At 45.2% G+C, this 14,220-nt stretch overlaps 1 protein-coding gene and 1 long non-coding RNA gene across 2 annotated transcripts in view; one reads left to right on the forward strand and one right to left on the reverse strand.

Moving 5' to 3' along the window:
* Positions 1 to 284, reverse strand: part of LOC138966180 (uncharacterized) — a 4,889-nt gene extending 4,605 nt beyond the window's left edge. The window contains exon 1 of the long non-coding RNA XR_011455631.1: positions 126 to 284. This is a non-coding gene — a long non-coding RNA (uncharacterized lncRNA). The remainder of the gene's footprint in view (positions 1 to 125) is intronic.
* Positions 285 to 4,782: 4,498 nt separating this feature from the next.
* On the forward strand, positions 4,783 to 13,967 carry LOC138966181 (uncharacterized). The gene is made up of 6 exons (XM_070338311.1): positions 4,783 to 4,876; positions 6,293 to 6,660; positions 8,492 to 8,789; positions 9,317 to 9,737; positions 10,683 to 10,828; positions 11,509 to 13,967. Exons 2-6 carry the CDS (start codon positions 6,348 to 6,350, stop codon positions 13,655 to 13,657), a joined length of 3,327 nt encoding a protein of 1,108 aa, XP_070194412.1. The 5' UTR covers positions 4,783 to 4,876; positions 6,293 to 6,347; the 3' UTR covers positions 13,658 to 13,967.
* The last annotated feature ends 253 nt before the right edge of the window (positions 13,968 to 14,220 follow it).

The following is a 14,220-nucleotide window of genomic DNA, read 5'->3' on the forward strand; positions in this document are numbered from 1 at the left end:
AAAAGCTAAGAAGGAATCAAATTTAGCACATACAGCAATCAGCCAATCCACAAACTAACCAGGCTCTAAAAATATTCAATCAGATAACAACAAGCACACAGAACAAACTCACTAACATTACAGACCTGTGGCTGAGTGAGCGCAAACGCAAAGGAGCCCTAGAAAAAAGAAAACTGCCCCTGTCTTCATTTTTGTTGATTATCCAAGTATTTACCAAGGATGCCGTTAGCTTTTCAGATCGATTGAGTACGTCAAACGAAAAGAGTCCCTTTTAAAGCCTTGGAACACAAACAAACTGCGCATATCATAAAAAGCACAAACATAGTTATAGTGATCTTAACTAGTAACGCACGTGTTCATTTCACTGCTAAGGTGTCAGTATACTATGTCCATTTTTAAGATATTTTCTAAACAAATCAACTGACACAAAAAGTCATGTGATACATATCAGGCATGGGAATTGTCCGCCGAATGGCGGATTTCCGCCGAATTTTTTTTTTGTTCCGCCGAAAATGCAAAAGTGTCCGCCGAAAAAATAAAGGGGGGAGGCACACAAAAAAAGCACCGGTTACTTTGGCCTTTGCGCAAAAGCCCGCGAAAACTTTCCGTACTTTGTTCACGCACTGCTACCGCCCGCCTCAGTTATTGAACTATTATGTTTGAAAGTAAACCAGATTGCACAGATTGTGTTACAAGTTACATTTTTCTGTTTGTCTCAACAGATAAATTTTTTTACAAATTTAAACCATATATATAAAACATGTAAGCAAAATTTGGTACATTTTTGTACTAAAAACTCTGATTCTAAAAACAGAATTTAATGGCAAACTTGGAGCTCAGATGACACCAGATTGCACCATCTGGGTTCTTTGGAGAAAAAAAATTTCCGGGGGGGCATGCCCCCGGACCCCCCTAGTAAGGCTAGGCGCTTCGCGCCGTCGACTTGACGCTTCGCGTCTTCAGTTATAAATTTTTCGCCTTTTTTACAATTTTCAATTCCCATGCCTGACATATAATAAACAAAATGACATGCATATAAATATTAATTAAGACAGACAGACAGACAAACAGACAGACAGACAATATACTGTTCGTCATACCGTTGTGACAAGAAATACAGAGATATGATGGAAACAAAACATAGATTTAAAATTTCGAACATCTATCTATCTATCTATCTATCTATCTATATCTATATACGGCTTGTGTGTGTGTGTATGTCTGTGTGTGTGTGTGTGTATGTCTGTCTGTCTGTCTGTCTGTCTGTCTGTCTGTCTGTCTTTCTGTCTGTTCGCTATGCACGGCCAAAGTTCTCGATGGATCTGCTTCAAATTTGGTGGGCATATTCAATCTGGTCGATGAAAACTGTTAAGACGTGCTCTCAGCGCGCAGCGCTGAACCGATTTTGGTTTTTATGGTTTTTCTGTACATCCATTCCCAGTAACTCTTCCTTATCTTCTCCAGTGTTTTGCGCGTTTATCTTCCCTTCCTTCGTGTGGCGTCAATCGCGTACGGTGCGCCACTCATACTTTTTTTTGGCTCTACTTCTTCCCGGCGAAGCCGGTACCCGGCGAAGCGGGTAATCATCTAGTATTACATGTATTACAAGACACAACAATATACAGGGTCATATTATTAAAAAAAAGTCAGTTGCTAGCACTATGCGTGCATGACAAATAACACAAATAACACACCCTTGTGGCGTTTTCTTTTGTGCAGAGTGTAAAGTTATCTGTCATCCGAACATAAATCCGGTTTGGGTGTAAAGGTGTGAGCAAAACATGAACAGAACGGTCGCTAAAATAATGCGCAGTTTTTGGGCTGTCAGCAGGATGTAGCTGTTTATCAACATATTAGATTTTTGATTACATGGGTCAGGGGAAAGGGGGGAGCATGGGTGGGGGGTAGAGCAGAGGGAGAGAATGGTCGTTCTTTAATGGCTCGTCCATCTTGTGACTGGGTTTATAAAAACAAAAAAGAGAGAGTGTTGTTGTTTTTGTTGTTGGTGGTTGCGATGGTGATGAGGATGGTGGTGGTGTTGTTGGTGCTCTAGTTCGTGGTGTTCTTGCAGCTGCGGCCACTGTCGCGTTTTCACGATGTTGTTGTTGATGTTGTTGTTGTTCACGTTATTGTTGCTGCTGCTGCTCTTGTTGTTGACTATTATATTGTTGATGCTGCCGTCGTCGCGTGTCGGCGTTGTTGTAGTTGTTGTTGTTGCTGCTGCTACCGCTGTTACCTTCGTTGCTTTGATGTTGATGTTGTTGCTTCCCAAAAAATATATCAGTTATCAAAAATAAAACATTTCTTGAATCTCCACTCGCGAAAGATTTTTTTTTACAAGCACATCTTGTCAAATATTGATTATGCATCCACTGTATGGGATTGTGCAAGTGCTAATGTTTTGAAACCTTTAGCCAGTCTTCACAGAAGAGCAGTTAAGCTTATTATGCTAAAAAAATCACACTCCTTCAGAATATGATTATAAAAATTTGCAAGTATTACCATTTCAAAAAAGATTAATGTATAATAAAGGTGTTATGATACATAAAGTGATGTCAGGATATGCACCGGAGACATTACGTGATAATTTTATTTTGAACTATAACAGACTAAAAATCTTAACACCGACTCCACGTATTGACCTTTTCAAATCAAGCCTTCTTCATTCAGGTGCGGTCCTATGGAACTCACTGCCTATTTTTCTTAAGCATAAAACAAACACAGACAGCTTCAAAAAAAATTATATGTCGCATAGAATTCAACTAAACATGTGCTGAATGGTTCATCTATTCATTTAAAATGTATGTGCATGTTAAACACAATTATAATAATATGCAGATCTAAATTAAGTTATGTTAAAAAATGACACTTTTTATCATTGGAAATTGTGCTTAAAATGCAGCATGACAATTTATTTTTTAAATTTGTATCTGTATATACAGTTATAATGTATTAAGTTTGATGTGATAGTTCTTTGATTATATTGTTTTCTGTTCTTGTTGACCCTATATTAGGGCGAGGGCCGGCTGGATGTAAAAAAGCAATATTCTTGCTTATCTATTACCCTCGATAATAAAGATTTTGTCTTGTTTTGTCTTGTCTTGTTGTTCCGTCGCTTTGTTGTTGTTTGTTGTTGTCGCTGTTGTTGTTGTTGTAGTTCATATAAATTACCGTAAACTACCTTGTATACGCCCAGCATCGAGTAAACGCCCACCCCCTACTTTGGGCCAAAAGCTGTGCATAAGGCATACTACCTAGTAAACGCCCACCCCCCACTTCTTGGTTAATGATGTCTCAAAATTTAGCGTTGGAACATTTGTTTTTAGTGTTTGTAGACTTGCGCATGCGGTACAGAGTATTCATCCGAGTGTACAATGCCAAGATGCTGTTATAAAGGCATACCGTTGATTTATACTCTCACTGGAGTGCAGCTGAGTTATTAAACTGAGAATAATTGACATTTTCAAAGCTCTTTTGAAGTTGAAAAGACCGGTTTTTGATCACGATATTTGTTTCAAGAGTTTTTCCCTTAAATGTGATGGCTTGAATCAGTGTAACTGCAGACCTGAATTAATCTTTTGCCCGTACGTGTTTGCATGCTTGCAGAATTCCTTGCCTGTGTACGGTGTGTGTGTGTGTGTGTGTGTGTGTGTGTGTGTGTGTGTGTGTGTGTGTGTGTGTGTTTGTGTGTGTGTGTGTGTGAGAGAGAGAGAGAGAGACGCAGTTTTGTGCAATAACGCATCCTTTGAACACTTCTACGCCGTGACCAAAATATCGTTATTCTAGCAGGGGAACCGCTCCTGCAAAGGGTATAGTACCTAGTAAACGCCCACCCTCAATATTTGGGTACAATTTGTGCAAGGGGGGGTGGGCGTATACAAGGTAGTTTACGGTATATTTTGCAAAAATGTCTGCCAAGGGGCACAACTCTAGGAATCGCAATTGCAATGGATGGGTTTAGTCGCAGTTATCTTTCTTGAAATCACATGTGACGATGTAGCAGGCACATGCAAGCTTTTGATTCGAAACTGCCTGCACAAAGCGTCAATGTGAAAAAAATATATCCAAGGAAACGTTTTTAATCACCTTTTATGTCCGAGAAAGGTCCAACTGCACGGGAAACAACCACTAGATGAGACTAGTTGAAGTCACTGAAAACAATCTCTATGTATAGTTTTCAAACCATGATTCAACCCAGCGGTAGGCCGTTCCCACCCAGTTGGACAGTCTCGGGCACCCCCGCCCTGCTGACCGAACACTAACGGCAAAGAAATTTGCCTTTTCTGAACTGAGTTGCAAACGTGTCATCGGTCAGAACTTGAAAAGTGAGTGGCAGTGATTTGCTAGTGAAACGCTGACAGTTTGGCATTTGTGTACCTTTCCTTACCAACTATTATTTTTCCAAAAATATCTCATTTACCTTTGTTACTGTTTGATATGGACAGCACAGGCATGCAAAGTGCGAGACAGATCCCACCATTTATGATGTACGTGGCAAGAAGTAATGTTGATACTCTCGAGCGCCTATGCCTTTGGGTCCCGACTGACGGGGATTTCCCTTTTGACGTAATTGCAACATGTACACTACCGCTTCAAAACATAACACTCACTCTGAAACAAATTGTTGCACGCGCAAGCATCGTTAACAATGCAACTATTTGAGGATCTATTAGTGAAGAACTGACACAAGATTGTCAATTATGTGTTTGCGGTTATTTGTGAATAGTTTAGTATAAAGGGGCGGATGACACCAATGACCTGCGAAAATATTCCTCCGCGGTGTCTCAGTTGACGACGCCATTATTTTCTGCGAAAGCGAAACTCTGTCCGATGTCATTTTGTGTCGCCGGGGCAGTACTGACCAGCAGTAGAGCAGGTGAGACATTATTGGCAGATATGCCGTTTTTTTTCCACTAACGCCGGTTATATTTCTTTCCAGCAAACCACCAATATAATTTCAAAACCATCATGATCGTGATAATCACCGTAGAGTACAGTAATAGAAAGACCAAACGTAGTCACCTTACTATACTGCTGACAATGTTGGATTACAATTTGAGAATGGTCGAGTCATCTGGTTCATAAACTGTCGAGTCATCTGGTTCATAAACTGTCGCAGAAAAATACACTTATTGAGCATAGTTATTGCGAAAAGCGGCAGCACTGATGTCGGTTGAGTCAGAAGTAGGCCTATGTCACTGCGGACAGGTATGACTGAGTGTCACATCTGCTGTTGTTATGTATCACATTCCTTATTTTCCGGCCGCCATTCTAGGCCCATTAGGCTGATATTACGGAATACAAGCAAGAGCACCAACCATCAGTGAGGGTTATGCTCAACAGAATGTATCCAGTCAGTGTGCAGTTTTATTTGAGGCCATGTTATGTAGGCCCAGGGACTCTTTGAATATCATGTATTGCCGGATACATGACCCAGTTTACAGGCATTAGTGTATTTATACACGCAATTGTGTCGTGTAAATACATTTAGCATGGACGATTTAACATATTGTAACCAGTTATCGAATCGATGATGTGCCATTCTTTGTTAGTCCGTGACAATGATAGCAGTCTTCGCGTAACAGTCAAAAAATAGGGCTTTTGGGTATTCCCGTTCAGCACGCAAAATGAGTAGATCTCGAGTCAGTGGTTATTTGTAAACATTACTGTTTGTGAGCTACAGCTCTCTTTCTCTGCACTGTACTATGTATGATGAGTAATTGAGTGTGTTGGAGCGATGTGTGCGTTTATGTGTGTGTGTGTGTGTGTGTGTTAATGTGTGTGTGCACCATCGTACTTTCTACTCCATTCCTTTTCCAAGTCATTGGAAGCAGATTCGGAGAATGATCATAGTTTTATTGTGGGGAACTCGGAACACAGAAGCAGCTATGTCGGGGGAAGGGCGTCCAAAGAGAAAGGGTAGTCAAGGGGGCTGAAGGATTTTCAAAGATAAGGAAATGAAAAATAAGGTCTAAATAAGTCTCTTCGAAGATTTAGTACAAAGCCAAAGTGGGGGAGAGGGTTGTGGTGGAGGAGGGGGCGAAGGGAGGGGGGGGGGGGGGGTGTACGGGAATGGTTATAATAAGGCTAATTATATTAATGGGTCACAAAAAGCACGGTAAAAAAAACCACCCACACTAAGATGTCACAAGCAACACCCCTGCACTTCAACTTACATTTCAAACAATGAATAAAAATTTTTTTAAAAAGTTAAAAAAAAGAAGAAATAAAAAGTTGATGATAGATATGGGTCATCAAAACGGACGGTTAATTCCAAGGCTATTTTTTACAGGTAATTTGACAGAATACCGAATTCATCTGTCGCTTGAACCAATCAATCTTTGATCATGGAAGATGCGGAAGATAAGGATGACGGCCAGACAGAAAAGCAGTGTCCGCCTGTCATCAAGGCTGCGTCGACGACAACAACCACTGCATCAACATCAGAAACTTCTGCAGCAACCTCTGCGAAAGACAACACAGTCCCTGAAGCAACGGCCGATCAGACACTGAGCGGTGGCTCTCACACCGAGGATACAGCAGCTGCTGAGAAAAGGTCAATCAAGAATGACGTCACGTCAGAAACGCCGAAACAAAAACACGATGACGTCAAACCAAAGCCGGAGGGCGCACATGATGCTTCTGCGGCAAAAGGCGATGGTAAGATTATGAAGCAAGGAATGAATCCTGTGACTTTTAGCTTGACAGGAAGAGTTGGTAGGAAAGAGAGAGAGAGAGAGAGAGAGAGAGAGAGAGAGAGAGAGAGAGAGAGAGAGAGAGAGAGAGAGAGAGAGAGAGAGAGAGAGAGAGAGAGGTGGTTAAGCTAACAGACACGGTTCTTCCCTTACAATTACCCACCCCACCTCCACCCTCGCGCCTCTCCCATTAAAAAAGACTTCCTTCGGGTGTTCACCATCTTATCCGTATCACCGTTCACCCCATTCACGAAACCCCGTTTCGACCCGCCAAAGTCACGTTGACGGCCGTAAACTTGCAGGACCTACCTCTTGGCGCTAAAGTCGCTAACGGCATGATGCCGCCGGGTAATCTTTTCAGTGATATTTGGATGGCTGTGTCCGCATCTGGTCTATGGAAATCCGTTTGGCTCATAACTATTACAGCTGTAATTTAAAATAAAAACACCTGTATTTAATAATAAATACACCTGTATTTATTTCTTAAACGTATACAATAAGTATACATTATTAATTACAGGTGTATTTTTTTTATATTAATTACAGGTGTATTATTTTTAATTAAATACAGGTGTATTAGCTGTATTTGTTATTAAATACAGCTGTATTTATCATTAAATACAGGTGTATTTATTTTAAATTACAGCTGTAATAGTTATGAGCCAAACGGCTTTCCATACTGGTCTGGTCCCGCAGTGGGGCACTGCGGTACTGAAATTAAAAGCCCCTCCTGTTTTTGGAACAGCAGGAGCTTTCTAGTTTGCTGTTAGGTAGATTTTTGGTTCCTCTTTCCTGTCATGCTCTCTTTTTCTTCATGAATTCTTTTCTTTTTTCTGCCTTCTTGCTCATTCACCTGTATTTTTTCCAAAAATCTCTTCTCTTGCCGCTTGTCTCGCGATTCATGTATAGTTTAATCTGTTAGTGTTCTGATGTAAGTCCAGCAGTAGATAGGTTAAGCCTATTTTAACATACTGGAAACTGGTAATCTTCCAGTAGGTATTAATTTAGTTTTACTAAAGCCTGCTGGGACACAAGTAATGGGTTAGTGCATTTGTAAACAGGAATCGCTTGACAAGTGGCCCCCTTCATCCCCCCCTTCCTCGTCCTGATATGGCTCTGCGTAGTCGGCTGGACGTTAAGCAACAAATAAACAAACAAACAAACAAACAAATACTGGTCTGGTGCAATCGGTCGCGAGAGAAAATGTAAGTTTTACGCCCTCACGGCAAAGCCATTAGGGGCATGTTACACGGGAAAACCCGGCTTTGTATGAAAATAAAAAATAAAAATGCAGGGGGGGGGGGGGGGGGGGGGATGGCAATCGGTCGCCTCGCTGACCGTGCTTATATAGATCTCGTCTAGTAGGAAGCGTCGAGAGGCGGTGATTTCCTTTGATAAGTGTGTTTGTGCGCATGCGTTTCGAGCAAGAAGCGAGGTAACAACCTCATTATCTAAGGGCGCTCAATAATGGTTTCCTTTATACCAGTTAAAATCGGAAATTACAACGCAGTAGCTAAAATGGCTCCAGCATCTGAAACCACCTCAAATTTGTAATTTTCCTGTATACCGCTCCGGGAGCCCGGTCCTTATTATAGGGTCAAATAACTATTTCCAGCTGGGTGGACTGGAGCTGAGTATTCCCCAAAAAATGTGGAATTTGTATTCGCCCCGAGTGGGGGTCGATCCCCGACCGCAAGCATGAGAGGGAATGCCACCCCGGCTCCCACACAGGCAGTGAAGTGTCTTTAATGCACACCCTTATCACACTTTTTTCCTCTTCACCCTGTTGGTTTCAGCTCAAGCCACAGACACAGCCCCGCAAACACCAAAAGAGGACCCGAGCAAACGACCCAAAGCAAAAGCCAAAGAAGAGGACGAGGTCATCACAGTGAGCACGGAAGACCTAAAGGCTGCGGCCCAAACCCTCCAGAAGTACGGTCGCGTCATTCTGTGCGGACCTCCTGGGACCGGTAAGACCTCTCTGGCGTACGCCCTGCTCAACGTGTTCGGCCAGCAAGGCTACGTGGCCAAGATGAGCACCATCATGTGCGGCGCCTGCCACATGGGGCTCACTGAAGGAGGGGGACCCAAAAGGTGAGCGACTCAGTGTGTGTGTACGTGACAGTGGTTGGGAGTTGGGGGGATAGTCGGGTGTATGTGTGTCGGTGGAATAGGTTAGGGAGAGCCCCAATACTTGCTCTAACTTATATTGATAAGTTGCCACCACGCTCTGGGAGTCTGTTTTAGTCAGATAGGGGAAAATAAATATCAGGACGGGATACTAATCAATGCTATATGGCTCGATTACATTTTGTTGTTATGTCTACAGAGTTCTACATCTGCCTGGTGTTGGACGGCATAATAATCAGTGCTCTAAGGCTAGATAAGGTTGTGTTTGTGTGATTACAGCGTGATTATGTTAGACGGGATAATAATCAGTGCTCTAAGGCTAGATAAGGTTGTGTTTGTGTGATTACAGCGTGATTATGTTGGACGGCATAATAATCAGTGCTCTAAGGCTAGATAAGGTTGTGTTTGTGTGATTACAGCGTGATTATGTTGGACGGGATAACATTCAACGCAATATTGCTAGATTCAAGTTTTGTCGTCGTGTCAAACAGGATCTGCCTTGTGGACGGGATGATGGGGGAGACGCGGGCCCACCGGGAAACCTACTACGACTGTCGAAGCTTCCTCTTCAACACCCAGCGCGTGGTGAGCAGGACCGAGTTCAACGCGCTGCTCGTGGTCACCGTGCTGCCCCACATCCTCAAGGACGTGGAGGTGCTCGACATGGGGACCCACGCCCCGCTGGCAGACCCCCGGGTGGTCATGCGCCTCACGCGCAACCCCGTGCAGCCCGAGCTGCCCTTTGTGCCCAGGGTGGAGAACTTTGTGCCGCTGCTGAACCGCATGCTGCGAGACACCGCCATGGGCAACACGCTGTCCGCCCTGCTGGGCCTCACCATGCAGGGGGAAGGCTTCTTCCTGCACCACCCGCCGCCCATACAGAAGAAGCTCGAGGAAATGGGCTACCGCGATGTATGTTTATCAGCTGCACTTTTATATACTCTTCGTCGTAGAGAGAGAGAGAGAGAGAGAGAGAGAGAGAGAGAGAGAGAGAGAGAGAGAGAGAGAGAGAGAGAGAGAGAGAGAGAGAGAGAGAGAGAGAGAGAGAGAGAGAGAGAGAAAGAGAGAGAGAGAAAGAGAGAGAGAGAGAGAGAGAGAGAGAGACTTTAATGTTCATTTTCATTTTACAGTCATGGAAATGTTTCTTTTGACACCACATCGCATTTCTAATCAAATAAACACACGATCATTAAGCATAATTGAACATAAATACACTTGAGAGAGAGAGAGAGAGAGAGAGAGAGAGAGAGAGAGAGAGAGAGAGAGAGAGAGAGAGAGAGTTTTTTGATCACATGGTACCAAAACCACTTGAAGACATGCCAAAATCGCTTGAATATAATTATATACAAAACTTAACAGCCCAGAAGCGCTCTGTGCAGGATGGAGAATTTGTGCTGGTTGAATTAGTATATTAGTATAAATTGACACTGGTGTCAGTAAAACAATCTATTATTTGAAAAAGCAACCAACACCCGTTCTGCACATAAAATAGCCAGGCTGTTGAAATGTGTCCAAGTTGAGAAATACGTTCTTATTCCGTGTAAATACCCGGGCGATCTGTCGCGGTTGACATGATGGGGTGCAAGAGAAGTAAGCTACCTTCAAGCTGTCTTTATCATTCACAGTGTAGGGTTTTGAAATATTTGTGTCCGGCCGTGTTTCCTTCTTCTTTTTCTTCTTCTTCGTTCATGGGCTGAAACTCTCACGTTCACTCATGCTGTTGCACGAATGGGTTTTTACGCGTATGACATTTTTTTCCCCGCCATTCAGGCAGCCATACGCCGTTTTCGGGGGAAGCATGCTGGGTATTTTCGTGTTTCTATAACCCACCGAACTCTGTCCGTGTTTCACGTGCAGGTGTCGTGCTACGGTCTGGCTGAGTACGAGGACCTCCTGAGGGGCTTCATCTTCGCCGACCAGGGCAAAGGCTTCGCCAGTCGCACCGTGTACGAGGGCGCGGGGCTGGCGCTCGGCAGAGCTTACGCCATCAACATGCTGCTCAGGTGTGTTTCAATCCGTCACAGACTGCATGTTAACATTCCCAAATCAAGAAGTTTATGGAATATTAATGCATGTATCTACTTAAATTAACCTTTCTAGATTTCTAATTCAGGTATCTTTGGTTGCTCAAAAAGTTCAGTCACAGGAGTGATTTACAATGCCAAGAAAATTAAGTTATTGTCAAATGGAATACCCATGCTCATAATTCACTTTTTCACATGTGTAACTTTTTTTTTAATATATATCCATTTATAATAATGAGGCTTACGCCTTGGAATTGATAACGTGTATCTATATTCACACAATTTCACATGGGTTGAAAAACAAACAAAAAAGCCAAGAAAGGTATGAAACGTTTCATTATAGACACAAAGAAATATCCACTAGTACATCGACCCAGTTGTCGTTGCAGGTGACTACAATAAAAAAAATAACAATGAGACAATTAAAAGAAAAAGGAACTTGGCTGAGTAATTCGTTAATTTCACGACGTCAAGATAGCAAGCGTGTCATCTTCAAAACAGACACATACCTTTTGCATTCATTTGAACGAAAACACTGTTTGGTTCAAACAGTATTTTATTCAGATCAGATACAAGTTTACAAACCCATGGAAGATATGATATAATAAAGGAGCACAACAAGATAAACTTATGAATGCTGAACCACTGTTTTTGCTCAGGTCATGCGACGCGGAGTTCCTGACCAAGTATGTGAGGAACGACCCTGACGCCAAGGACACGCTGACCAGTGTGGTCATCCCCATGCATGGCGGGTACCGGAGGGAGCTGATGACCCAGCGACTGTACGAGGAGCTGACCCAAGGCAAGGTGATGGAGATCTGCCAGCACCCCTCCCTGGCCTACCTCGTCGTGCTGCAAGAACTGCAGGAGCACTGCTCAGCGCAGAAGAACTTCACCCAGCGCCTGATGAGCGCGGTGGACGCTGAGAACGGTCTGCCCCTGCTGTACTGGTCCGTGTGGAACCCCTCCCCCCACCTCAACCACTGGTGCCTCACCGAGCTCAACCGCCAGGTGAAGAGGGAGAAGGTCTTGACCCAGCACGTGCTCGCGTCGCTCCTCGCCTCTGTGCTCTTCGCGGAGTCCGGAGACAGCTCGCTGGTGGAGGCCGCTGAGATCGTCAAGCAGGTCTCCCGCCTCAAGTTCAAGCCGGACGCGGAACTTCTGAGACTGACGTTCCCCGTGCCTACCGTGAGGAAGGAAGACGCAGGGGAGAGGCTGGAGCAGGTGAAGACTCGCTTGAAGACTAGCTTGCGTTATCTGGAAGACCCGGCGTATCCTGTTCCTTCCTCTCTGCTGTCCGTGGACGTGTCAGACGAGGGTATCCGCGTGGAGCTGCCGAGTCACGCCTGGTACTTGGTCCTCAGGCTGCTGACGGACAGAGAGGGGGAGGAAGCTGACGAAAAGGGCAACACAATTCTGCACGTCGCTGCGGACGTTGGAGATTTGGGCGTCATCCGGTTGGTCTTAAACACCAGAGCCTCAGTGACGGCGAGGAACACGAAAGGCTTCACGCCTCCCCAGCTCGCCGCCCTGAGAAAACCCTCATCAGGAAAGGGAGGTGAAGCAGCTGCTCTGCCCTCGCCTGCTGACCTCCACGCCGCGTGCAAGAAAGGCGATGTGGAGCAGGTTAAGGTCATTCTTTGCCAAGGAGTCAGCGTCGATGGGAAGGACGACAAGGGCAACTCGCCGCTTCACACAGCAATCCGTGAAGGTCACGCTGAACTGGTGTCCCTGCTAGCTCAGCTGGATGCTGACATGAACGCGCCCAACGAGGAGGGAGCGACTCCTCTGCATGAAGCGAGTGCCTCGGGCAAGCAAGACCTGGCCAGGATGCTGCTTGAGAACGGCGCTCGCGTCAACGCTACAGATGTACAAGGCTTCACGCCTCTTCATGCCGCCTGCAGCCAGGGACACACTGGAATAGCGGCTCTGCTGATTGAGAAGCAGGCCGAAATCAACGCCAAGAATAAGGAGGGCAAGTCTCCTTTGCTGTCAGCCTGTCAGAACGGCCACGCTGAAACCGCGCAGCTTCTGCTGAAGCTCCAGGCCGATGTCAACGCTGCCAACAAGTCAGGCAACACAGCGCTGCACAAAGCGTGTGAAATGGGCAACGCTGATATCGTCGGCATACTGCTTCAACACAACGCCGACGTGACTGTGAAGAATGATGATAACCTGACAGCGTTGCACGCAGCTTGCAAGGGAGGTAACGTTGACATCGTCAGCTTGCTTATTGAGCACAACGCCGATATTCACCACGTGAACCCTCTGGGCGAGACAGTTTTACACATTGCGTGCAAAGAAAGCAGCTTCAACATTGTCAATCTACTGCTTCAGAACAGCGCTGGAGTGAATGCCGTAAGCACATCTGGCGACACAGCGTTACACAAAGCGTGCGAGAGAGGCAACACTGAGCTTGTGGGTCTGCTACTCCAGCAACACGTCGAGGTCAACACTAAGAACCAAGCTGGTGACACGGCTTTACACAAAGCTTGTAATGAAGGCAATGCAGAGATCGTCAGGTTGCTGTTGGATAAAGGTGCTCAGGTCAACGCCATGAACGAGAAGGGTGACACTGCGTTGCACACGGCTTGTGAATGGAGCGACCTTAGCTATCTTCTCGAGACTGTTTGTCAAGTCTCACAAGAGGCGTCCGAGCAACGCAAAGCTGAGATCGTTAGCGTGCTACTTCAGCATAACGCGGACGTCAGCGTCAAAAACTCGCGCGGGAAGTCCCCGGCTGACATGGTGCGAGATATGGAACATAAGGGTCCTGTTTTCGCGGACCTGTTGAGTCGTGCGGGTTAACTGTCATCTTCGACAAGACCCTGTTCAACAGAGGTATTGCGTTGTTAATTCTGATTCACAGGGCCGGACCCAGGGGGGGGGGGGGGGTTCCAGGGGTTCCGGAACCCCACCCCTGGAAAAAGCATGTACCTTGCTTTGAGTGGTTGTTTTTTTTACTAGTTTTAGCACCAAAACAATGCTGCTCTTAACCCTCAAAACAAGGCCCAGAATGCACCAGATTGCACAGATTTTAACCGTTTTTCAAACATTTTCCGGGGGAGCATGCCCCCGGACCCCCCTAGTTCCCGCGCCTGCTTTGCAGGCGCGCGCTTGTGGCTTTGCCACTTCGCTGATTTGCCCCCCCAAAAGAGGAGGAACGCTCCCCCCTTACAACTCATTTGGTCCGGCCCTGGATTCACTGAGAATACGATACTATTGAAATGTGATACATATAGAGACTGAAGATTAAGCTTAATTCAGAGGTATCCCTAATAGATGTGGGTGTAGCCTTTTAATGTCGGGCCGGGAACAGAGAGAGGGGGAGGGGGGGGCTGGGAGGGTAGAAGAGAGAGAGAGAGAGAGAG

This window comes from Littorina saxatilis, linkage group LG5 (assembly GCF_037325665.1).
Source record: "Littorina saxatilis isolate snail1 linkage group LG5, US_GU_Lsax_2.0, whole genome shotgun sequence".
In the NCBI taxonomy this organism is placed as follows: domain Eukaryota; kingdom Metazoa; phylum Mollusca; class Gastropoda; order Littorinimorpha; family Littorinidae; genus Littorina; species Littorina saxatilis.

Excerpts from the sequence above, each read along its gene's own strand:
- LOC138966181 (XM_070338311.1), top strand. The coding sequence starts at position 6,348 with ATGGAAGATGCGGAAGATAAGGATGACGGCCAGACAGAAAAGCAGTGT. Across the intron at positions 8,790-9,316 it reads GAAGGAGGGGGACCCAAAAG|GATCTGCCTTGTGGACGGGA; the intron begins GTGAGCGACTCA and ends CGTGTCAAACAG. Across the intron at positions 9,738-10,682 it reads AGGAAATGGGCTACCGCGAT|GTGTCGTGCTACGGTCTGGC; the intron begins GTATGTTTATCA and ends TTTCACGTGCAG.